General features: G+C 41.0%; 1 protein-coding gene and 1 long non-coding RNA gene across 2 annotated transcripts; one reads left to right on the forward strand and one right to left on the reverse strand.

Moving 5' to 3' along the window:
* Positions 1 to 398: 398 nt before the first annotated feature.
* On the reverse strand, positions 399 to 25,362 carry LOC121827283 (uncharacterized). The gene is made up of 3 exons (XR_006069484.2): positions 24,836 to 25,362; positions 7,253 to 7,300; positions 399 to 3,858 (listed from the first exon to the last, which is right to left on the reverse strand). It is a non-coding gene; the product is annotated as an uncharacterized LOC121827283 (long non-coding RNA).
* Klhl9 (kelch like family member 9) lies at positions 14,022 to 18,225 on the forward strand. The gene has a single exon (XM_006975957.4). The coding sequence runs from the start codon at positions 14,548 to 14,550 to the stop codon at positions 16,399 to 16,401; it is 1,854 nt and encodes a 617-aa protein (XP_006976019.1). The 5' UTR covers positions 14,022 to 14,547; the 3' UTR covers positions 16,402 to 18,225.
* Positions 25,363 to 25,982: the final 620 nt, after the last annotated feature.

Consider the following 25,982-nt stretch of genomic DNA (forward strand, 5'->3'; position numbering starts at 1 on the left):
TGGGTGGCCCACACACAGCCTCAGCTCAGGCATTTTCCATGGATGGCAGAAGCGGTCATCAAGCAGCTGCTTCTTCAGCATTTCCTCCAGTTGTCCTCAAGACAATCATCGTTTTAAAATGTCAGGAAGACAGCCATTCTGCTTCACATAGCCCCTCTGGATGACTCTGCCTACAGCTGTTCCAGATAACCAGGCCTCCTTGCAGCAGTCTTCATTCAGGGAAGAGGACTGCTCCCATCAGCTGGTGTGTGTGCATGACTGGCTATACAAGCAGCACTCCTTATTCTCTTGGGAGCAATAAGGAGACCTTCTTCCTGTGCACTGACACCTCTTCCTTAGCCCTGGGCTGCAGCCCCAGCCCAGTAAAGCCCCATTTAAGTGTTTTGCTGCCTAATTATGGTTCTTATCACAGATTAATGGGCTAAAGTGATCATTGCCAGCTTAACACTAGCCAGAGAAAGTGAGTACCAGATGGAGGCTGGAAGAACAAAGCCAGTTGTTCTTTCTCCAAGATGGGAACGCTAAAGACACGGGCTCCGTCCAATAATGGGGTCAGTTCTTTTCAAGAAAGAGCTCAGTTAACTGTGGAGAAAAAAATCTGCCAGGAGATGGAATTCTGCAGAGTAGAAAAGCTCCAGGGCTTTGTGCCCTTTGCCCACCAGGTGGCTCTCAGCCCTAGTAAGGACATTAGATCCTAGTGTGAAGTGACTAAAGATTTTGCTTTCTTTTTGCGTCGCATCGTCACTTCATAACAAGGGCATTCCCTTTGACCAGGAAGGCGGGGTGAAGGTGCGGGAGAATCATCTTTTATATATAGAAATTTCTGAGAAAAAAAATCCTCAACTTTTGCTTTCAATCAGTGGGCAAATGACTGACAGAAACCAGTGTGAGAAAGGAAGCAGCTGCTCAGATGAGAGGACAGGTTGATGCGGGGAGGATGAGGAGAGAACCCCGGGGATTTCTGCACAGGGCCAGAGGTGGCTGTTGTGATCAGAGTGGAAGAATGGTACTCAAGGACACATCAGAACCAGCTTCAGTTTAGTGGGTATGTTATAGCTTGCATTCAAAATGTACCCCAAAGGCCCATGTGGAAATGTACTCCAAAGGCCCTGGTCCCCTGGGTGGTGGCATTGTGTAGTGTTGTGACCCTTCAAAGGGTGGAACTTAGTGCCAGGCTCTGAGGTCTGTATGGTGAGGAGCATGCTGTTCATTTCATGGGAATCGTGGGATGATGATTTTGTTCCCCTCTCACTCTTCCTCTTTGTCCCTCTCTCGTTCTCCTTCCCCTTCTCTCTCCTCTTCTTCTCCCTATTTCTTTTCCCATTTTCCTGTCTTTCCTCACTCTCTCACTGTCCCTTGATGGAATATGAGCTCCAGCTCTGACACATGTTCCTGTCCATATGTACTCTTGAAGGCGCAAGTTAATTCAGCTAACCTTGGACTTCAGCCAAGAGTTCAAATAAACTTATTTTTATTTCTTACATAGTCGCTATTATATATTTTGTTATAGCAGTGGAAAGCCAATACAGAAGGTTAATGTGTCTTCCAGATTTTTATGCAAACCACCATTTTACAGTTTTTCTTTCAGAGTACTTTAAAAACAAATGCAGCAGATCTTCAAGTTTACCTTGGCATCATCCATTTGGCATCTGGACCAGCAAAGTCTATCATCCAGTTTTATGCCCATTGTTTAATGGCTTTTTTTTTTAACGTGTAAAACAAATATCTAAAGGGAAAATGTACTGTTTCATAACCTCTTCAGAGATGGGCTCCCTGGGGGCCAGATAGGCCTGTGTGACCCAGATCGATCCCCATGTCATTATCTTTGCATCCAAATATTTCTTGTGGCTATCCTGAGTGTTATTTGGACGTGCTTGATTTCCTTCTCACATTCATAAATTATATACTGTCTCCTTCCCTCCACTCTCCCTGTAGCCTTTTCAAGCTCTTTCACATCATTCTTCCCCCCTTTGAGGTAGGAAAGAAAACGGACAAGTCACCTTAGTTTACCAACTTACCACATCCTGCGGCGCCCAACAGTTTTCAACAGTTTCACTGATACTTGGTACCTCTTAGAGCTTTCTACTCTGTCTCTCAGATGGGGTAAAAAAGCAAAGTAGGGAGACTTTCTTCCAGGCAGCGGGGAGGTAAATAATGTCCTTGTCCCACCATTACCACTAATACCACTAACGAAAGGGGGCACCTGCGGCCAGGAGTTCTATATCCCTAAGGTCCTGAGGCATGCCACATGGACATAGGAGAGAGGTTTTTTTCCATTGAAGCCGAGAATTGAACAGCACTCCCAGCTTCCCAGCTTTTATTGGGCATAATAGAATGAGGTGCAAGAGCTGTGCCTCACTAGGGGTGTATGGACAGACCTTTCCTCGCCCTTTGAACTCGGGGCCTCAATATTCTAGCCATTCGAGTCTACGTGTTAAGTTCCAATTTTGGAATGTGTGGTTTATGTTCTCTTACTATTCCTAGATGGTCAGCAAGGAAGCTTTGGCTCCGAGAATCCCATATAACTTGGCCTGTCCCGTGCCAGGATGAAATGACACTCGGGGTAATTAGAGTGCAGAGGAAAAAGTCTGGATGGCCCAGAGACCAGGTCAAGGTCTTGATTAGAATTTCTCTCTCTAAAGGCACCAAATGCTTGCCTAATAGAAACTTATTTGCACTCTGGAGATAGGTCTGTGAAAATTAATGTATTTTGAAGATGGAGTGTCCTCACAAATATGAATCATGGAAAGGAGGATGGTGGTGTGGCAGCAATGTCCCTGTCACTTCCCCTACCCCTGCCCCAACTGTATCTCATTCTCTAAGCTACAGCCAGTTCTCAAGTTGCTAAGTAACTCCAGTCCTATAACTGGAGCTCACAGGACACTTCATCTTTCCCTGCAGATGACAAAGACAAACTACCACACTCCCGTGAAAAATGTGGATATATGTGTGAAGGGGGAGCAAATAACATGGTAATGAAAGCCAGAGGTGATTCTCCCTCGAGGATTCCCGATCCAGAGTGAATCAGTGTCTCTAACTGTGGCAAAAACATGATTGCGAGGGTGTTCTTCAAGAGATCGTTGAAGAGGACCTCCTGGCTCAGTAGAAAGGCCAACCCCAAGAACTCACAGGGCAGTGTGCTAGGCCTGGTACCGATGGCCCCCTGTGGGGCCTGGCAAGGGATATAGATCCTCTGGGAAGCTTTAAACAGCAGTTCAGTGGAGCTGGAGGCATTGAAGGTAATGACTGATATCCATATGGGATTTTGCAGATAGTTTCGAATGTTTTAATGGTTATCTGTTTTCTTATTGTTTAGAAACCTGCAGGAAAGGAGAAAGCAGGTTCTCCCTTTTCTCACTCAGAAAAGTGAATGGACTTACTTGCCAGGGCCACAGCAGGGGCAGGGAACCAGAGTGAGATTTGGGTACAAAACAGATTAAGAACCATTATTTTCTCCGTTTTATGAATGCCAGAGATAAATTGCTAAGGTCAAATGCTGAGTCCAGTTGGGTCTGGTGAATTACATGACCCCTTCCCTCTAGAGCAGTGGTTCTCAGCCTTCCTAACGCTGGGACCCTTTAATACAGTTCCTCATGTTATGGTGACCCCCGACCATAAAACTATTTTGTTGCTACTTCATAACTGTAATTTTGCTATTGTTATGAATCATCATATCTGATATGCAACCCTCAAGGGTTGTCTATGTGGAAATCTCAAGCTATTCTTTTTGACTAAAACAAAATGACACAATCATACAAGTGAGTCCCAGAGAACATCTCCCCACTCCTTGAAATCAGAGGACTCTAGACTATGGAGATATAGGTACTCACCAAGCAGCTTCATAGTGATCATCTTAGGCTTTTCCCAGAAAAAAAAAAAATGTTGAGCGTAAACCTCTAATATGTTTGCTTTTAAATGGTAGAAAATAAACATCTACATTAGAAATTTCTAAACAAATAAGTAAATCTGTTCTAAAATATTCCGTAATCATAATAATCATTTGCCAATAAAAAAAATACTAATGTTGGGTTGGAGAGATAGCCCAGCAGTTGAGAGCAGTGGTTGCTTTTTCAGAGAATCAGAATTCACATGGCTGCTCGCAACCAACTGTAACTCCAGTCCCAGGGGATCTGCTGCCCTCTTCTGACCTCTGTGGGCACTTCACCCATGTGTTGCACAGACAAACATGTAAAATAAATAAATCTAAAAATATATACTTAAGTGTTATAAACATTATCAGCATAATGTTTCAAAACTATAGTTATGAGAAAGCATTTCAATTTTCTTTCAAGGTATTTTTTTATTAATTCTTTGGGAACTTCACACCATGCACCCCATTCCACCCATCTCCCAATTTCTCTGCATCCACCTCTCACCTTTATAGTACCCCACAAAGGAAAACTAACAAAGAAATAATTTTAAAAAGGATAAAGATAAAAAAGAACAAAATAATAAAAATTACAATAAATAAAAATAAAAGTAAGACTATCAATTTCAATTTAAAAAACAAACAAGCAAACAAAACAAAACAAAAAAACAACCACTTCAGTCCTCCATCTTTGCCTCTCCACCACCTCTTTATTCATCTTAGCAGCACTGGAAGCTGCTGTGTGTCATGCAGTAGACCCTTTTGTCCCAACAGCTTTCCCTGCAAATGTTCATTGTATAATGTGTTGTTGGTCAGGCTCAAGGGCTCTGGCCTTCAGCACACTATCAACACTGGGCCCCCACAGAAACTCCCCAAACATCTCACTGTTGCCCCGAGTCATATAGACCATGGGGCCATGGCCCTGCAGGACCAGTCCCTTCACACTCTCCAGCAGGTAATAGATGGGGCAGATGTTGGGGTGTGCCAGCTCAAAGCCCTGGGTGGGTGCTGAGTTGGTCAGTCAGGGCCACTGGGACCACTCCCCTCAGGTACCAGGCAGGGCCAGCTGTCTTCCACACCTGTGCAGGGTGAGGGGTGGGGGCCATCTTTCCCAATTGTGGGAAGCCAACTCTATTAGGAGAGTTACCCCATCTCCTGTGCTGGGGTAACTTATCCCAGGGCCACTGAAGTCAACCCTCTGATGAGGTGGGTGCAGCTCTCCCCAGGCCAGTGAGGATTGAGACCAGCTCAGCAAGGCCTTTGTACTTAAACTTACGGTTCAACACCTGGTTCACAGGGGCCCTTGTGGTAACACTGGCAACAGACGTTAATACAGACCCCAGCTGTGGCAGGACCATGGACCCAGACATGGCCAGCAGCAGCAGCTTGGGCCTCAGTGTCACCATGGACACGGGTGGCATCATAAGCCTCTCAGATTGGCATGGGCCCACCAGCAGTGGGATCTCCAGACTCTAATATGGTTCCCAGGTGGCAGTAGAGACCCCATCAGTCGAATAGCCCCTGAAGGCAACAGGAGCCACAGAACTCAGCACAGAACCTGGCTGCAGTTGGTCCCAGATATGGCCCCTGTCCACAGCTTAGACCTAGATATCAACATGGCCCCAGGTGACAGTGCAGGCCACCCTGATCTGCATGGCCCCAATGGCAGCATGATCCTTGTGTACCAATATAGCCTCAGGTGTTGGCCCACAACCCAGGCATCTGTACTGCTTTTGGTGGTAATCTGATTCACAGACATCAATGTGGACCCTGGCTCTGGTGGGGCCACAGACCCAGACAAGGACCTTTCAGCATCCCAGGCCCCTGACAACTCCATGGTTATTGGTGGTACTGTAGGCCACTCAAGTCAGCATGGCCCTGGCAGCTGCATGTCTCTTGGACCCCATGGACATGGTCTCGGGTGGCAACCTGGAAGCCAGCATCCTTGTGGCCTTTGGTGGGAACATGGGACATGGACATCAACATAGACCTCAGCTGCCATAGAACCATGGACTCAGACATGATTCCTCAGCAGCTCTCGGTCCTGAGTGCAGGCCTCTCAGATTGCAATTACCCCAGCTGCAAGGTCACCCTGGGACAACAACATGGCCCCAAGTGGCGGCCCAGACCTTATGTATCCACACAGCCTTCAGTGGTAACAGGAGCCATGGGTGTCAGCACAGACCCTGAGTTAAAACATCAAGGTATTTTTTAATTCAAATATTGAATTAAATATTCTTTGTTTAAATTACATATAGATGGAAAATGTACTTTTTCTTGTAAAAAAAAATGTTAGTACACAAGAAAAAAATTATTTTGAAATTTAAAAATGATACATGTTTCACTGGGACATTTGTGTCCTGGAATGTTTATTGCTTGCTATAAATGAAGTCCCTAACCCCTACCAGGGTATCTTAACCTCAAGCATATACCAGAATCACCGACAGAGCTAGTTTAACATGGACTATATTGCTTGTACACATTTTTTTTCTGATTCAATAAATTTATGAAAGGGCTCTAGAGCCAGCCTTACTAACAAATGCTGAAATGGTTCTTTGTAATCAACTCACATAATTGGTGGGAATGATAAAGGTGACAGTCTCTCTGGAGTTGCTAATCTCATAGGACCCTTTGGTTCCTGAAAGATTTAATAAGTATCCCTCATTCCAATTTGAGCTCTAGAACCATCTGGGAGACAGGCCTCTGTGCATGCCTTGGGGAGTTATCTGCTCACTGTGGGTGGCACCATTTCCTAGGCTAGGATCCTGAACTATATAAAAAGGAGTGAGAGAATATACGGATTCTCCTCTTGATAGTGGCTGCAATGTGATTGAATGCTTCAAGCTCTTGCTGCCTTGAATTCTCTGTCATGATTGACTCATACCCTTAAACTCTGAACCAAAATAATCCCTTTCTTCTTTAAGTTTCTTCTGTCAAGGCATTTTATTACAGTTACAGGAGTAGAATTTAATAACTGTGTGGAGGATGCTTTTTTTTTTAAATCTCTGCCTTTCAAAAGGCAGTGCAGTTTAAAGGTCATTGCTATTTTATTATTAAAAATACTGCAAACAGAGATTATTTAAAGGCTTATAAAACCCCAAGTGCTCTCTGTCTTTATGGCAATAACTCCTTATTAAGGACCCAAACCAACTTTTCTCTGCAAATGTTTATGGTGCTCCTGTAGTGTGGATGGTGAGGATCAAAGCCACTATCATAACAACAGCTGATGAGAAAATACTGATGTGAATACCAAGAAACCAAGACTGAGTTACAAACTAAATGATGACAAAATGATCCAGTAACATCCTTTGGGGAAGAATATATGTTTGGAAAATAAGGAGATTTGGGCCCATCAGAGTGACAATCCATATAAAACATACTTACTGGTGTTTTTGCTGTTCATGGGGTCTCCTGTTCTCAGCTTTGGGAAGTCTGAAACCCAGAGAGATTCTGTAAGTGCAGCTAGCATGTTGAGAACACAGCAACATTCAGCACAAGATGAGTGCTCAATAATTTACTTAGTAGTATTTTCTGTGAATGATCTCTTGGGACTTAAATTGTATGCCTAAGAAAGGTAAATCTTTGAGATACATGAAATTCTAGATTTTGAGTTAAATGTAAAGAAAATCTGATATTCCAATGTGAACCTCTTCTGAGAATGATAATTAGGTTTTCAAACTCCAGGAAACATCGGTATCATGGGCTATTAGTCTCCAAGTTTACTTTGTCCATCACAGTTCTGTTTATTTTGCTTTTGCAACTTAGGAATCAACTTGAAAATATAAGTGTGATTATACCTATGTAAAGAAAGGAAAGACTGAGAAGTTTAATTTTTTAATGGAATAACAAAATATATAGCATTGTTATTCAATTTGGGTATCATCCACAAAAAATAATCAGGATTTGATAGAGCATTTGGAATTGATTCCTGCAACTGACAGAAAACAAAATGAACAGCAATGGAGAATATCATGCCATCAGGGCTCACTAAAGTCCACATTAGCAAAGGCAGCTTAATTGCCTGGCTGCAGAAAATGACATTTGAGATCTATTTTACATACATTTTTGGCATGCTGTCTGAAGCTGGTCTTGTTTTCTTTAGCATATTCCTCAGTCATCAAAACACTGGGGTTGCAGAGGTTCATCTCCTAATTAGGAGAGTCTGTGATTTACTCAGTAATGTAGTTGTCTACACTAACATTTTTTCTTTTGGAATTTTACAGAATGACCGGTTTGATGTAAGGACTGCCATTTGATACAAGGTCTGTGGTGTGTTTTAATTAGGTAAAAGTGGTTATCCCACCCACTAGTGTTTGTTCTGAGACAAAGTCCTCTCTTTCAAGCGATTTCTGTCTTCCAGGGACAGGATGGAACAAGGATATGCCACTAATCCATCATTAGGCAATCTGTGTTTTAAAGACAGGAGAGAAGCAGGCTTCAGGTATTTATCACTGTGTGTTAAGGACTTTGTCAAGCAATTATGGCCATGAAGATGCAATAATTATCTTTGTTTCCTCAAGGGGTGATTAGGAAACCTCTAGAGTCTAGACCAAATTGAGTAAAACTTGTCTTTTACTGCTGTGTCATAGGTAGAGAGTGATTTTGCACTCCTAACTCAAAGATAAGATGAAAATACTTTTCTAGTTAGGACATCAAGAGATCCCTTATACAAATGAATTTGTGACACTGAGAATTAACTGTAAAAAGATATTAAACATGAAGCTTATTAAAAACTCCTTACAATTTTACCATCAGAATTTCAGATTCTACCTATCTCCTAGTTTAGTGTAGGAACATCAGGGTTCTTGGGTCAACAGAGCAAACTATGGGAAAGGAACACATTTTGATGCCTTATATCTGCTTCTGGTGTAAAGGTGGGTGCTTTCCTGAAACTGGCCTGGTAGAGTTTTGTTTGTTTGTTTGTTTGGGTTTTTGTTTTGTAAGAAAGACAGTGACAAGAATCAAAGTATTGAGGTTAATTTCCAGTGGGAAAGAGAATCTTAACTCTGCATGAAATAGCCCGGAAAGGAGTACATGAGCCTTGGTGTAGACTGACTTGCACCCCCAGACTTGGCCTCTGGCTCTACTGCACATGGCCAGCAGGGGGCTTTTCTCCTGTGCAGGCTTCATTAACCCACAGTTGGTGGAATCTGCCCTTCGTTTTATGTATGTGGCTTGCCAAAATATTCCAAAAATATTCATCATAAAAACGGAAGACTTGCACATGCTTCTGCAAACCTTGAATTCAATTTCTACGTTCTGTTTTTGCCTCTCTGTGAAACCTTTAAGCCAGAAACTACAGCAGCAGAACAGGAAGCAGCTGCTGTGTGAACAAGGGTAGGCAGCTAAAGGCAATGGGTGAAGAGCTATAGGGATTTCTACACGGGAGAAGGAAAATACAGGAATACAGAAGGGAACAGATCCAAAAAGGAGATGTGACTGAAGTGTGTCAAGTTTCAGAGTCAGCACTGAATTCAATATACTTTCCCCTTGCCAGCCTGAGTAGTGTCCCCGCCCCCCCCCCATTCAAGCTACTGTTTTAAGCCACTGTGGACACTGAACACCTTCAGTGTGTTGTATACCTATTTTCTAGCTTATCATCTCCTTTCTTGTATTAATGAATATTCTGTGGCTGTGATAGATAAAATGTCATGACCAAGGCAACTTACAGAAGAAAGTTTCTTTAAGCTTATGGGTCCATCATGGCAGGGAAGTGTGGTGGGAAGGGACAGGGACAGTGGAAGGAGCAGAAAATGGAGAACTCACATATTCATAAGACCAAGCAGAGAAAGCAAACTGCAGAGAGGTAAGGATTGTTTTACTCTCAAAACCTGCTCTGAGTGATGTATTTCCTCCAGCAAGGCTGTAGCTCCTAATCCTCCCCAATCATTCAAATGTGGGAACCTATGGGAGGTATTTCTCTTTCAAAGCACAACATTTCTAAAGTGCAGCTATTTTTTTTTTTTTGTCCATCAATGGATGATAAGGTAATGCACCTTCAAATTGTTTGATTGGAAAAAAAAATCCAGCATACATATACAGCTCTACCTTCAGAAAACAAAGATAACTGCCGTTTGTTAGGTGTTGAACTGAGAGATTACCATGAGGGCTTTCAAATGGGTAGATGTCAGCTCTACAAACACATTCCCCACTTTTCATGCAAGAAAACAGAAGTTTAAAGAAGTTGAATTGCCTTGAAGCAGGAGTTCTGTATCCTACGGATGAGTTTATGGGTGATTACCTAGTACTGGATTTCTGTTATTGTTTTAAATCTATTTTCTTATGTTCAAAAATCTTTTTCTTTATGTGTTTGTACTTTTTCACAACTATGTTTGTACTGGCTACTGGTGCTAATCTGTTTTGTGTTCTTACTTTGATTTTATGGAAAAGAAATGTTTAGATGCAGTTCTATTTCTGTGTCAGACAAATGTGTCTCAATTTTATGTTTATTTCAGTATGGTTCTTGTTGAAACCACAAATTTTAAAGAATTTTTACAAAAACAACATTGACTACTATTCAAAGTAAAAACAATTCAAAATTAATCAAGAATGGTCAGACATATACCAGAAATAAAAACAAGTAATATTCTTAGACTATGTACCTCTACAGGAAAATGAGTTGCTGCTATATAAAGTAGTAATAAGGAGCTGAGGAGATGGTTCATTCAGTAAAATGCTTTGCATACAAGCAGGTGGACCTGTGTTCAGATCCCAACATCCAGTGTAAAACAAAAAACTGGGTGTGACCTTGCACAGGGCAAGCAGAGACAGGAGAATCCTGGGCTAATTGGCCACACAGTCTACCTAATTAGAGTTAATTACTGGAAAGCAATTGAAGAAGACATCTGACATTGATTTCTGGCTTCCAAAGACACATTCACATACTCTTTTAGTTAGGGTTTCTATTGCTGTGAAGAAACACCATGACAATGGCAACTCTTATAAAGGAAAGTATTTAAATAGGGCTGGCTTACAGTTCAGAGGTTTAGTCCATTATCATCATGATGGGAAGCACGGTGGCATGCAGGCAAACATGGTGTTGAAGAAGTAGCTGAGAGTTCTACATCCAGATCCTCAGGCAGCAGGAAGAGAGAGTGACACTGGGCCTGGCTTGAGCATTTGAAACCAAAAAGCTAACCCCTAGTGACATACTTCCTCCAACAAGGCCACACCTACTCCAACAAAGCCATACCTCCTAATAGTGCCACTCCATATGAGCCTATGAGGGCCATTTTTATTCAAATTACCACACACACACATACACACACCACCCCAACACATGTTCACACACACACACACACACACACACACCAAAATTCCACCAATAATATACCCATGCTATTCTAGTTTCATCTCTATTATTATGATTAAAGCACTCTAGCAAAAAGTAATGTGGGGAGAAACAAGTTATTTTTCCAGCTCACAATCTATCATTGAGGAAATATGAAGGTAACTGCTTTTGTTACTGCTAAAATGTGAAGGTGAACATGATATATGTGCTAAATACTAAGATCAATAAATTAAAATCATAGTAAACATTGGAATTGATATAATGAAGCACATGAGTAAATAATGCTGATGCCCCTAAGTAGATGCTTTAACACATAGCTGTTTAACATGACTACCATGTTGTGACAAAATGGATTCATTTCGTGTTGAAAGCAGAAAAAATTAGTCTTTTAAAATAATTAAATGTTGGAATACATCTGCCCCTAATAATCATTAATGTTCATGTTTGGTTTCTCATCTATTAATCTTGCAAGCTTAATAATAAAAAAGGCTATTGTTGTGATTTTTGCTCTGGTACCTACTCAGGCACAGTGATTTTGTTCTTTCTTTTCCAGGTAGAAAGTAATCCCTTGGAAGTCCCTCTTCGCAGCCAGCCCACATTTCATAGCAAGTCAGGGAATGCTCACTCCAACTCCTGTACCAAACAGCCTCCCAGAACGTCCTTTGGCTGGTAAGAATTTTTCAAGACCAGTCTCATTTCAATAGAGCTCTTGTATCAAACAGGCTGGGTTGCTGCTAGAGCATCTTGGGAAAACAATGTTTTCCTACTAGTCCCTTGGGGTTGCTGTAGTTTGTCAGAAACAGCAGGCCTTGCTGCTTCTGGTTAGGTTTCTTCTCAGCTTTTAGCTACTGGGGTTTCTGCCTGTCCTGTACCTCTCTGGAAGACATCAGTTTGGAAGTGCTGCCTTTCAAACCAATGCCACAGCTTCTGTATTGTTGGGCTTGTTGTTGTCTCAGAGGTGTCCCCATTATGCACACACCTGGCACATCACTGACACCAGCAATCAGCAGTACTGGGGGTTGGGGCTCTCCAACAGCGCTGGCTCACTTGGCGGGGCCTGCTAAGGCCACACTTGAGGGCCAGATGCCCAGTTGGTAAGCACAGTTAGGGAAATTTCTACCTAGCCTCCATTTTGAATGATTTTGAGAAATTTTATATATGGATAATGGAAATGCTTATATATTTATTAAATGGAAATGCTTATATATTTATTAAAGATCTTTTTATTTGGAATTAATATCATCTGGTAAATAATGGTTTGCTATTTGGGGAGGGCTCTGGAGGGGAGTTAACACGATTGATGAAGTACAGGCCCTATTGCCTCTGCAGAAAGGCCTTCATCTTGTACATGATCCAATCTTTGTCTTCGTTTACCTTATCCAAAACATCTAGGCATCTGACACTTTCAACCAAACTTTCAATTGTATACTGTGATTTTTATTTGTTGCAATACATTAAATTTCAGAGGTATTTTGGGGCTCAAAAGCTAGGATTTCTAAGTCAGTCTGTGCATTTCACGTAATAAACTATTAATGGTGAACAAAGTATTATATACTAACTAGATTATCCACATCTGTGTAGTATATGTATTTTGTGGTATTGAGATTATAGAAAGTTTAGAGTGTCACACATGTGTTTAATGTGTATTTTTAAACAAATTTATTGCAACTTAAATATTTAGAGACAAGGATATCACAAAAAAAGAATGGAAGAAAGATAAATCACTCATAGTTAAGTAACTTATGGTGCACACATTTAGTGTTCAACAACATGTTGTAAGTAAGCTCTCTATATACCAATTTTGGAAAATCTGGAACTGGAAAAAAACCCAAAACAGATGTAACAGGATATATGCTATTTAGAAAAGAACCAGGAAGTAGAAGAGAAGAATACAAGGATTTCTTAATTTGCATATAAATCAATCCTATTAAGATTTGAAAGACAGTAATAAGGTCATATTCAGAGAACAGAGAGGCAAGTTAAACGCTTATTTTCAAATAAAAATTAAAACTTGCAGTTAGGTAACTGCATGTTAATAAAAAATATCCACAAAGGGGAAATTCAACAGAAGGGAAATGCCAACCCAAGCATTGCTGGTAACAATGTTTTGGAAACATTGACTTGGATATTCTACCAAATATTATCATTATCCAGTACAGGATAAATTTTGTGTCTAAATTCTCTTAAGCTTATTACATATTCGTCAAGTCAATGGGGGACAAGGCTTGTACACTCAGGAGAAAATAGTGGGCAAAGTAAACTATCACATGTTTAATTATTGGGAAATTGTGTAACCATTTAAAAATAGTGCTTGGAAAACAAAACCATGAATAAAGTATTTATGACGGCATTATCTCTCCTGCCAAATATTCAAAATGTATCATTAGGACCCAATTTTAGTAACAAGTTAAATGCCATGTGTTTTAAAAGCTTAAAAACCACTTACAACCAACATTTTAATTGAGGTGTTTATTGAGTGTGCTGTAAACCGTAAAACTGTTTGTAAAGAAAAAAAAATTTAAATAATACAGTGATTTCTTCTGCCGGGTTTCTTCTCAGTTTTAACAAAGGTTGCGTTTCGTTCCTCTTGCGGCACAAGACGGTAAACGTAGATCTTGAAAAGAATGCGCTCTTGGAAAGTGCTAAGGAAACCTCACTCCGCAGGCCTAAGTCCACGCCGACGCACATACTGCGCGTGCGCACTCCTGCAAGCTTGCAAGACCGCCCCCTCCACGGGCCCCGCGCGCGGGGGTGGGGGGTGGGGGGTGGGGGGGTGGGGAGCGGTAACCCCGCCCCCAGCCCGCCCGCGCCCTTCCCCCATCGGACTGCCGCGTAGCCAGGGCCAGCCGCGCAGGCGCAGTAAGCTGTGCAGCCGCTCCTAACCCGGGGGATCCTGGGATTCGGCCTTTCCGGAAAGGACGGTCTCGGTGTGCGGACTCGGCCGCCGTTCTAGGCCCCCACCGGAGTTCCACGTCCTGCTCCGAGCCGAGCCGAGCCGGTGGCGGTGGCGACGCGGCGGGCGGCGACCTCAGAGGGCGCAGCGGCGGCTGGCTGGGGTGCGGAGCCTGACGGGCGGCAGCCGCGGTGCGCAGGCCGTGACGGCCCCTCCCCCGCCCTGAGCGCAGCAGCCGAGGAGGAGGACGACGGCGCGGGCCCGCCGCGGGGGAAGCGGTCGCCTAACTGCCTCGGGTGATGAGTCACCGGCTTTACGGTCAGATTTGAGGTCCGCGGCGCTGCGTGGTCCTGCGGCGGGGCGGGCGGCGGGGTGCTCGGAGCGGTGCTGCGGTGACCGCTTGCCCTTGGTTCGGCGGCCCCGAGTGAGTGGCGGCGGCGGCGCGTTCTCTTTGTAACGTCTGCGGCCTGCAGCGAGCGCAGCAGGGCTTTCCCCATGAAGGTGTCTCTCGGGAACGGCGAGATGGGCGTCTCTGCCCACCTGCAGCCTTGCAAGGCGGGCACCACGCGCTTTTTCACCAGCAATACGCACAGCTCTGTTGTGTTGCAAGGCTTTGATCAGCTCCGCATAGAGGGCCTGCTTTGTGACGTGACTCTGGTGCCTGGTGATGGCGATGAAATCTTCCCGGTTCATCGAGCCATGATGGCGTCTGCTAGCGATTATTTCAAGGCCATGTTCACCGGTGGAATGAAAGAGCAAGATTTAATGTGCATTAAACTTCACGGGGTGAACAAGATCGGCCTGAAGAAAATCATTGATTTTATTTATACTGCAAAGCTGTCTCTTAACATGGACAATCTTCAGGACACCCTCGAAGCTGCCAGCTTTCTACAAATCTTACCGGTTTTGGACTTTTGCAAAGTATTTCTTATATCAGGCGTCTCTTTAGATAACTGTGTTGAGGTTGGTCGGATTGCTAACACCTACAATCTTATAGAAGTGGATAAATATGTAAATAATTTCATCCTGAAGAACTTTCCTGCATTGTTGAGTACCGGGGAGTTTCTAAAACTCCCTTTTGAACGGCTTGCCTTTGTGCTTTCCAGCAATAGCCTCAAGCACTGTTCCGAACTTGAACTCTTCAAGGCAGCCTGCCGCTGGCTGAGGCTGGAAGACCCTCGGATGGACTATGCAGCAAAATTAATGAAGAATATTCGATTTCCACTGATGACACCACAGGACCTCATCAACTATGTGCAGACAGTAGATTTTATGAGAACGGACAATACCTGTGTCAATTTACTTTTGGAAGCAAGCAATTATCAAATGATGCCATATATGCAGCCAGTGATGCAGTCGGACAGAACTGCCATTCGCTCTGATTCTACTCACCTGGTTACGTTAGGAGGAGTTTTGAGGCAACAGCTAGTTGTCAGTAAAGAATTACGGATGTATGATGAAAGAGCACAGGAGTGGAAATCCTTAGCCCCCATGGATGCTCCTCGATACCAACATGGCATTGCCGTTATTGGAAATTTCCTGTATGTAGTTGGCGGTCAGAGTAATTATGATACAAAAGGAAAAACTGCTGTTGATACAGTTTTCAGATTTGACCCTCGGTATAATAAGTGGATGCAGGTGGCATCATTAAATGAAAAGCGCACATTCTTTCACCTGAGTGCCCTCAAAGGACATTTATATGCAGTTGGTGGGCGCAGTGCAGCTGGAGAACTGGCCACAGTAGAATGTTACAACCCAAGAATGAATGAATGGAGCTATGTTGCAAAAATGAGTGAACCCCACTATGGCCATGCTGGAACAGTATATGGGGGTTTAATGTATATTTCAGGAGGAATTACCCATGACACTTTCCAAAATGAGCTCATGTGTTTTGACCCAGATACAGACAAATGGACACAGAAGGCTCCCATGACTACAGTCCGAGGTCTGCATTGCATGTGTACAGTTGGAGACAAGCTGTATGTCATTGGTGGCAACCACTTCAGAGGAACAAGTGATTATGATGATGTTCTAAGCTGTGAATACTATTCGCCAACTCTTGACCAGTGGACTCCAATTGCTGCTATGCTAAGAGGTCAGAGTGATGTTGGGGTTGCTGTCTTTGAAAACAAAATCTATGTTGTTGGTGGATATTCTTGGAATAACCGTTGCATGGTAGAAATTGTTCAGAAATACGACCCAGAAAAAGATGAATGGCATAAAGTTTTTGATCTTCCAGAGTCACTTGGTGGCATTCGGGCTTGTACTCTCACAGTTTTTCCACCTGAAGAAAACCCTGGGTCACCTTCTAGAGAGTCTCCTCTTTCAGCACCTTCAGATCATTCTTAGATCCAAGGTGTAATACCTTTTCAGTGGATCATGGATGATCTCATATTTCCCCTTTAATTGTCTCTTATTACTGCAGTTAATAGACAAAAAGGTAACTTAGGTTTTTTGTGTTGCTTAGTATGTTTATTAGATGGCTAACAAGTGCATTCTGAAAATGTATTAAATATATTCAGCTGTTTTAACAAGTGAAAAAGATACATAAAAAATTAGATGTTTTGTGGTTTTTACGTAAGTCAAATTGTAGGTGATCATAGTGAATGTGTAATTATGTGTATTATGATACAAAGTTGAAAGTTTTGATTTGACTGAAACATCAAATGGAGGCCCTCTGTTATGACTTAAATTGATTGCCAAGGTACAGCTACCTCCCTCGTGGGTAGTTTTTGAGAATTTGTTAACTAGGCTGTGTGATAACTCTTAGAGTATATGAAGTTTCTTAGGTAGAAGAAATAGTAAAAGTATTAACTAGAAGAAACAGTAAGTCAGGATTTGTTCCTATCGTACTGGAGAAAAAGCTTTTTTAAAGTGTGTACACAAGACATACATGCTCACATAAAAATTCATGTGTACATACGTATAAACTTTTAGAATTGATAGAAACTTCAACTGTAGTGAAAATGAGCTAATGTTTTCTTCCAGAAAGCAGCTAATTATTTCAATGAAAATTCAGTTAGTGTCTAAAGTCTTGAGCAAAATTTAGATAGTTAAGGGCTACAACAAATTAAATTTGCAGCCAAATTTGTCATTTAATGGGATTGTTTCTTTAAATGAAATTTAATTAGTTTTTCTGTATAATCTGTAGTTACATGTATGTAGATTATTTAGCAAAAGTCAAGTTTTGGAGAATTGTTTTTTCTCATTAACTTCTTTTTCCTGTGAAATCCAGCAGTCTTTAAAAGAGGCAAGGAAACATTCTGAACAAAGCTATAGGATTTGAAGTTCAGCCTCCCGGCTTTGTCACTCTGATATGTTTATTGTGTGATTTGGAGTGATTTCTGGTGCTGCTGTAGCTGAGAAACATCCTGAGCTATGTGAGCTGCCTCAAGGCTGTGATCTGAGCAAACAGATAGACCCTGTTCTGCATCAAATCAGAAATAGGCCTTTTCAGCCTTGACCCAAGGACAGGACCAACTTCAGATTCCCTAACAAGCCAGCTGGTTTCTTTAAGGCAGTGCTAAAGTAGACCTTCCGTCTTCAACACTGGGAATACTTTCTGGCTAAGAATTTCATGGGGAGATCTTAAAGGGACAAATGGAATTATAGTGGTCCTTGGTAATGAGTGATACTGAATATATGCTTTCCTGGAAAAGTAGTTCAACTGAAGGAAAAAAAATGTGCATTCATGTATGTGCATATGGCTAACCCTGGGAGAGTGACAGTGTAAATCAGGAGCAATACCATTGACAGTCCCTTAATGTAATTCAGACCAAGGAAGAGGATTTGGCTTCTGGCATCTGAACTTTACTTACTGCCCATACACGTGTTGATTTATTTTAATGCTCTTTATGATTTTTGCATTAACAGAAATTTTCATACTTGCTATATGTTTTTTTAATGACTCCATTTTTTATTACTTAGACATAGTTGAATACTTTTAGAAGTTAAGGTAAAAATTGCTACTAACTTTGTGTATTGAATAAACAAGAAATAGCATCCCAATCTTTTTTTTTTTTTTTTTTTTTTTTTTTTGCAAGAGTGAATACTTGTGTATTTTGAATAGCTTCATTTTCTCTTTGGTCAAATGTTCATTTCCTTTTCCTCGTGATACTTACTAGAATTGCTTTGTTTTTCATATCTTTATATAATAAAATTGTTTAACTGATATTTTCTTGTATTGCCTTTTTTTCCCCCCTCAAACTCATAGTTTTATAAATGGAGGCTGTCCAGTTAATATTTGAAACTAAAATTGTCCCTTTCACATCTTGACCTTTGTGGATAGCTTTACTATGGTTTATTTTTAACACAGAATTGATACATTACTTTTTCATGCTGATTCTGACATGCTGAGATGGTATTGCACAGCCTGTTTTCTATACATGCTTTTCCTTCTTTGACTAAAAAAGCATTTCTGCCTTTTACTCAGTACACCTGACATTCTCATTCTTTGATTAAGAAGCGCTCCTTAATCAGGTAAGCTGACTGCTCTGTTTTCATCAGGTAAGCTCTGTTTTCATCGCCCTACAGTCTTATACATACACCTCTCCTTTTGTCTTTCCAGGGTTCTTCAGGTGATAATCTGCACATATGTTCATACAAGTAGCTGGCTGGTACTATGTTGTTATAACTAATTAAACCCAGAACTCCTCTTAAGATGGAAATTTTAAGTGATTTTGAAATGATTGATATTTTCATAGTGAAAAATACTTCATAAGTAATTTTTAAAAGACTGAACAAACATATAAAGGGGATACAGGCACATATCATCACAAACATTTTTAATGTTCGTTTTTCCCAGTAAGTTTTCAACAGTATTTATAAGCTTTTCTGATATATAAGATTTGTCCTACAAAATGAACAAGAAAAAGCATAAAGTAATTATCCTTGATTTTACATGCCAGCCATAACTTCTGTGAATATTGGGTTGTCATAAAAAGACATTGACAAATACTTTCAAAGTTGCCAATCCAAGTTTCAAAAACAAACTACTATCGCTATGATTTGCTTAGTTTTTCATGTGTAGATATTAAGAGACAATATGCATGGAGTTTACCTCTTAATTACCAAATGCATCTCATGTAAAGAAGATTCTGTTGGAAGTAGTGGAGAAGCAGGAGGAATATGCATTTAAGGCCAGTCTAGGCTGCATAGTGAGACCCTGTTACAAGATTAATTACGTTTTCATGCAGCTAAAGCCAGACTTGGATTTTTCTTGCTTTCTAGTGTAGTTTGTACATTGATCATATTTAAAATTTTTATGGCTTATAATTGAAAGTACTTTGTTTTCATGAAGAAGAAATACGTTGCTACAGAGCATTTCTACATTGTACAAAGTATCCTTAGCTCAACTAAAGTCCACTGATTTGGGGGTAAATTTATATCAATAAGATTCATGTTTCCTCTTATCTGTGGATTTGTTGAGTTTGCTTCTTAGGGCTTGAGAGGTGGCTCAGGACTTATCCCTGGCTGTTCTTCCAGAGGACTGTGGTTCAATAACCAGCTCCCACATGGTGGTTCATAACTACCCAGGGAATATGATGCCTTCTGACTTCACACGGTGCACATACATATATGCAGGCAAAATACTCACAAATCTAAAAGAACTGTATGTGTTAGGGTTGTAGATGTTTTAAAACTGGTTTGCATAGGTAGATGGTAGCCATGGCCAGTGGCATTTTATAATTTGTGTGTATGCACATGTGTGTGTGTGTGTGTGTGTGTGTGTGTGTGTGTGTGTGTGTGTGTGCAGGTTCATGGGTGCAGCTGGACTTGATGGCCAGAAAGCACTGGACATCCTCCTGTCTCCATCTCTACAGCATTGGAATCACAACTCGTGATTTTTATGTAGGTCTGGGGTCCAAATGGGTTCTTGTGTTTGTGTGGCAAGCAGTTTACTCCTGAGCCATTTCCCCAGCCCCAGCAGTTTAGTTTAGATTTTTAATTTAGTTTGATCAATAATTCAAACAGGTTGTTTGAAAATGTTGTATCCATACAATATTGAACTTCATGAAAGTGCCATAGTTTTTACACTTCTATATATTTGACTGTTTACCCCCCAAGCTTTACCACTGTGAATAAACCAGATTTAAGTTTTAATTATTATACATAAAACTTTACCCCTTTTATTACCAGCTGACACATTCTAAGAATCTGAACAGTGTTAAGTTTTTCTACTTTCCTGAAAAGTATTTGCAAGAGTGCTAACTGCGTTTATAGCAGAACTGTGCTCAGGGGATGTCTTAGGGTTTCTGTTGCTGTGGTAGACACCGTGACCAAAAACAACTTTGGGGGTGAGGGTGGGGTAATCTATCTCAATCTTACAGTTTAACATCACAGTTTAGCACTGAAGGAAGTTAGGGCAGGAACCTGGAGACAGGAGCTTAAGCAGAAGCTGTGGAAGAGTACTGTTTTCTTTATGGCTTTCTCCTGTGGCTTGCTTGGCCTGCCTTCATATAACACCCAGGGTCTGGACCAAGTCAGGGCACCATCTGCAGTGAGCTGGGCCATCCTACACCTGTCATCAACCAAGAAAATGTCCCACAGACTTGCCCACAGGCCAGTTGGTGGAGGCCTTTTCTCATTTGTGGTTCCCTCTTCCCAAATGACTCAAGCTTATGTCAAGTTGACAAAAGGTCATCACAGTGAGCATTAAAGGAATCTGCAGTTCTGGTTGTCTGACTTGGGGTCTACATTAATTGCCAGTTACACCTTAACTATTACTTATTGGAAGAACAGTCCATATTTCATTAATTTGTTCCTGGGAGTTTTGTTGTGTTTTGTGATAGGGTCTAACTATCCCTGGCAGGCCTGGAAATCACTGTATAGATTAAGCTGGCCTTGAACACAGAACTGCCTGCTTTGCCTCTCTAGTGCTGTGATTGAAGTAACTGCCACACCTGGCTGTTCTTGTCTTGCCTTAATTTCCTGTTCCCTATAAAGACTTTCTCTTCATGAGTGGTACTCTGGAGACTGCTGCTTAGTTTATAGTTTTTGTTGTTTTGATTTGTCATCTTGAAAGGGTCAAATGGAAAGGGGGAATGACACTGGGAAAATTACTGAGTATGACTGGCCAGTAGGCAAGTCTGTGGGGCATGTTCTTGATTGATTGATTGATGTATGGGGGTCCAGCTCACTGGGCAGTACTACCTGGGCAGGTGGTCCTGGATTGTATAAAAAAAAAAGCTGAGCAAGCCATGGAAGCAAGGCAGTAAGCATCATTCCTCGTTCCTCCGTGGTTCTGCTTCAATTTCTGCCTCCAGGTTGCCTCCTGACTTCCCTTCATGAGAGACTTTAAAGTGTAAGCTGAAATTAACCATTTTCTCTCCAAGTTGCTTTTGGTCATGGTTTATCATGGCAGAAAAAAGTGAACAGGAACAGTGCTTTTCAAATTGTGATCTACATTTTGACCTTGGGGAAATAGTTTTAATGTCTTGTTTTTATGTAGCAGTCACTGTATTCTTTGATCTTGGGCTTACAGCTTTGCCAGTGATGGTTCTGACCTTCCAAGCTGACTTTTTCTGCTTCTTTCCTGTTCAAATAGCTTTTCATTCCAGTTGAAATGGAGAAATTTTTTCTTCAAAACTCCCTTCCCCTCTTCTTTATCCCCCTAGACAGGTTTCTCTATGTAACAGCCCTGGCTGCCCTAGAACTAGCTTTGTAGAGCAAGCTGACTTCAAACTCACAGAGATCCTCTAGCCTCTGTCTCCTGAGGGCTGGGATTAAACATATTTTGTTCCTGATACAATATTCTACATACACTTTGGCATGAAATCTAATGTATGTTTTCAAATTATTATGTATTTGTTCTGTAACTACATGTACTTCCTTGACGGATATTTGTGTAGTAAGAGTAAATTGTTTTCTTCAGTTCTGATGGTCTTTTATTCAACTTTTTTTTTGTATACAGTTTTACTTTTAATTGGGTTTTTATATGTTCTAAACTCTGTTGACAATGGGAAGGAATAAGTGATTTTACCATACTGATTTTTGTGTACATTGATCTTCATTGTTTCTTAGTGTTTTAGGTAGACCCACTCATATTTGCACCTTGGAGAATCATATTATTTGCATATTATAACCTTCTTATTACTAATTTCATAAATTAAAGATGAGTTAACTCTTCCAGAAGAATTGTGCCAATAACACAAGGAAATTCATCTTATAGACAATTTTTAAAAGTATGATTCTGATTTTAGAGCCCCTTTGTTAGAGGAAGATGGTCTTGGTCTCACTCATAAAGTGCTTTAGGAGTCTTAAAAAATATAGGGTGTGTATCTTCATGAATACTTAATGCTGTAGTTTGCGTCGGTAAAGACCTTCAGAGGCGATAGCCCATGTGGTTTTGGGAGGCCATGGACCCTTCAAGAGGTAAAACATAAAGGAAATTCAATAATCAGAGTTAGACTCTTGAAGGGGGATATTGGGTTGGACTTTGTCTATTTCCTCTCTCTCTGCTTCAGCTGTCAAACTCTGAGTGGACTCTCCGTAGTAGATTCCTGCTATGATGATCTGCGTTGCTACAGTCCAAAGCAATGTGGCCACGTGACTTTGGATAGACTATGAAAACAGGAGTGAAAAGAAACTTTACGTTGTTCCCTGTAGGTGTTTTGTCGCTGTGATGGATGTCTAACTAACATACTTCACAAATGCTAAGGTGTCATCCTAATGTTTCAGATGTCAAATACTGAAGAATTTTTAAAATCTCAATTGTTGGGCAGGAAGCACTTTCATATTGCTGAATACATTAATAACTGGCATAAACAATTTAGAAAGCAGTTTGACAGGATAGTAAAATGACCTTCCAGGTTTTATACTTTGTAAATAGATATATTTCTTTAACAAATGAAGGAATAACCCCTAAATAATTACTTCACTATGATGCTACTGTTAATTATTTTTTAGTATAATCTTCATATTTTCTAAAATGGATGTTGTTGGAGTTCTTTTCACCCTGATTTTGATACTTAGTATCTGTGTCCTTGAATATCTCCTTGTATTTAAATGACTGAATGATGGGGAATCCTGACTTGGTTTGACTTGAAGTCAAACTCACTGGGAATCTGTTCTCATTGGTCTATAGCTTATGGCTTTCATTACAAGTCTAGGGAAGGATCACATTCTCAGAACAAGTTCAAACTTCCAAGACCTATCTGTGCTGTAGTCAGAAAGGACATCTGAGTATGGCAGTCCATTTTTCATGCTAGAGCAGGATCATCAGAAGTGGTGTTCTCTGCTTTCTTTTCTTTTCTTTCTTTTTCTTTTTCCTGAAGGTTTTGTCCAGAGCTTGTTTCCAAGGCATCTTCCCAGTTCAATAAACATTGTCATTTTTGTTTTGTTTTGTTTTGTTTTTGAGACTGGATCTCACTATGCAGTTCAGGCTGGCCTGGAATTTGATTTGTAGACCAGGCTGGCCTTGAACTCACAGAGCTGTCTGCCCCGGGAGTGTGGGATTAAAGGTGTGTACCATCATGCCTGGCCTAACAAGCACTGTCTTTTTAATACCTCCTTTTAGTTCTTGGTCTTAACATTTAGTTGTACTCTTAGCATGCAACCTCATGGATTAATTATCTCCTGTGACACAATAGATATTTTCTAATGGGTTACCACCCTTCTTTCTACACAATATTATCGGAACCTAACTTGAAGGCAGGTTTTGGAGATGAACAAGAAAAATCTAATTTTACTTGTTACAGCATCATGGTGTTTGAAACATTTCCATAGTTCCAATGATTATGTTTGTGGACTACAACACCCTAATTGCTTACAAAGCCTTTAATAATAGAATTTCTACTTCCCACTCTAATTTCTGTTCTCCTTTCTCCTTCCATGTCAATGTATTTTAGCCTTTTACTCTGTTCCTGTGTGGCTCCACTGGCCAGTACACTGTCACATCCCTGATCCTTGTTGCCTGGCTAAGTTCCAAAGATTCTTGGGATGCCAGCCTAACAGTAACTTCTAGAAGCTTCCTTTGACCCACACAATCCCTACATGATCCATGACCTTGTACCTTTTACATTTCACAGTTGTTGTTACTGCTGTAAGTGAATGCCCACTAGTCCACACCCCACGAGACGGGCAGCTGAGAAGCCAGAGGTAGACACTCAGCAGAGAAGTGGAAAATAGACAATGTGTAGAAAGCACATTCGACACCAGTTGAGGTTTCAATTCCAAGGCTGATGATTTTCTATTTTAGTTTCCAGTTAATGCAACTGTTAAAGCCAAATCAATAAATCATGATTTCTCTTAAAAGAGAGTAGTAAATCTGGTTTCTTCAACTGATGTTATGTTTGTCTCTGGCAGAGCCTTGGAAAGCTTTTTATCTAATTACTTTTCCATTAAAATTATTTCCCTTGACCGAGTGTTCAGTAAAGTAATAAATGTACTACTACACTCACAAGGATAAGTAAATTCCTGGTAGCAAAGATACTTAAAATATTTTATGACTAAATGGGATTAACATTCCTTCTTGATTTCAGAACAGATTAAAGGTTTAAGGTTTCTCTGAGTATGAGTCAGTGTTTACACTTCCTCCACCTTTACCAAGCAATACAAACTGGAAGCTCACCATATTTATAAAGAGTAACTTCTGACAGCGTAACAATTGTTTCAAAAGGTAGGCTTGAATTATTACATAGAAAATTCAAGTTCTTTCTACACAAAAGTACGGTTTCTACTTTTTAAAGTTTCTTTTATAACTGAAGCAGAAAAATGTCCTGGGTTGAGTGAATATTTACAGTCTTGAATTAATATATTAATTAGTAAATGAGACCCAACTCACCACAATTGGGTCTGAAGTCTCTCTTCCAGCTCCCTGGAGTTTCTGATAAACACGGGCACAGCTGCTGTGTACTGTTCAACAGAGACTGGCTCCTTGGGCACATCTTGCAGCCAGGCTGGATTCCCCATGTTCAGGGTCTCTTTCATTTCCTGTACCAAACAGATTACCAGAGATTCCAAGCAACTGATTAGGTCCTAAAACAAGATCTTCAAGATGGTGTCAGGAGAACAGAGGCAGCCTGAGCCTTTGGGGATTTGTTACTCTCTACTTGTCTTGAGGGAACCTGCAAGTATAGTCAGGTCTTTGACACAGAAAGTAAGGACCGGTGACTCTGATTTGGCATGGGGTTGTGCAGGTCTCCTGCTTGCCAGGATGTGGCTCTGAGCCAGGCCACAACTAAGAGCATAGGCAGAACTGGAGAGCAACACCTTCATTGGCTTGGGGGATACAGCTGGTCTGTGGTATTCTCACACAGCATGTTCAAGACTTCCAGGTTTTGTATTTATCCCAGTTCTGACTCCACTTTTCTCTTATGGAACTCAGATTATGACCTCATTGCTTCTCTTTTTGGAATGAAAAATTGGTATACTCACAGAAAATGACAGATGACCATTCCCAACAGAATGTTCATCCAAGGCCCAGTGTTGAAATAAAAACCTATCTAAATGCTAATCTGTCTCTTCTCCTAAATTCTAAAACAACTGCTTAGATGTTTGATCCTAGATGTCATTTTTATACTTCTGAAATTGTACACAAGTACACGTGCCTTATGTCTTTACATTTCCCTTTAGAGCTACTAGATTTGATTTAATCTCCTCTTTTAAACAAGATACATAGTTTCTCTGATGTAACCTACCAAAAATAGTGCCATAGGGAAAACAAATGACAAATCATACAGCTGTCTTCACTATATCTAAAAGGGCATTGACTGCATTTAAATGACAGACAGCAACTTGGCAAGGAGCACTCATGAGTAAGAGAGACATTTGGGTGGTGATTGCCCTCAGGGAGCACAGAGGTCATGACTCTGACTAATTAAACACTATCGTGCTCAGTGTAGTTTTGTACTTACTGTTAATAAAGAAAGAAAGTGGGTTTTCTATGTATAAAACCATTTTGTTGCCAAGAGGCATACTTTGACCTCATC

Source organism: Peromyscus maniculatus, chromosome 2 (genome assembly GCF_049852395.1).
Source record: "Peromyscus maniculatus bairdii isolate BWxNUB_F1_BW_parent chromosome 2, HU_Pman_BW_mat_3.1, whole genome shotgun sequence".
Classification (NCBI taxonomy): Eukaryota; Metazoa; Chordata; class Mammalia; order Rodentia; family Cricetidae; genus Peromyscus; species Peromyscus maniculatus.

What these genes read in the sequence shown, in the direction of transcription:
- Klhl9 (XM_006975957.4), top strand. Translation starts at nt 14,548, where the DNA reads ATGAAGGTGTCTCTCGGGAACGGCGAGATGGGCGTCTCTGCCCACCTG.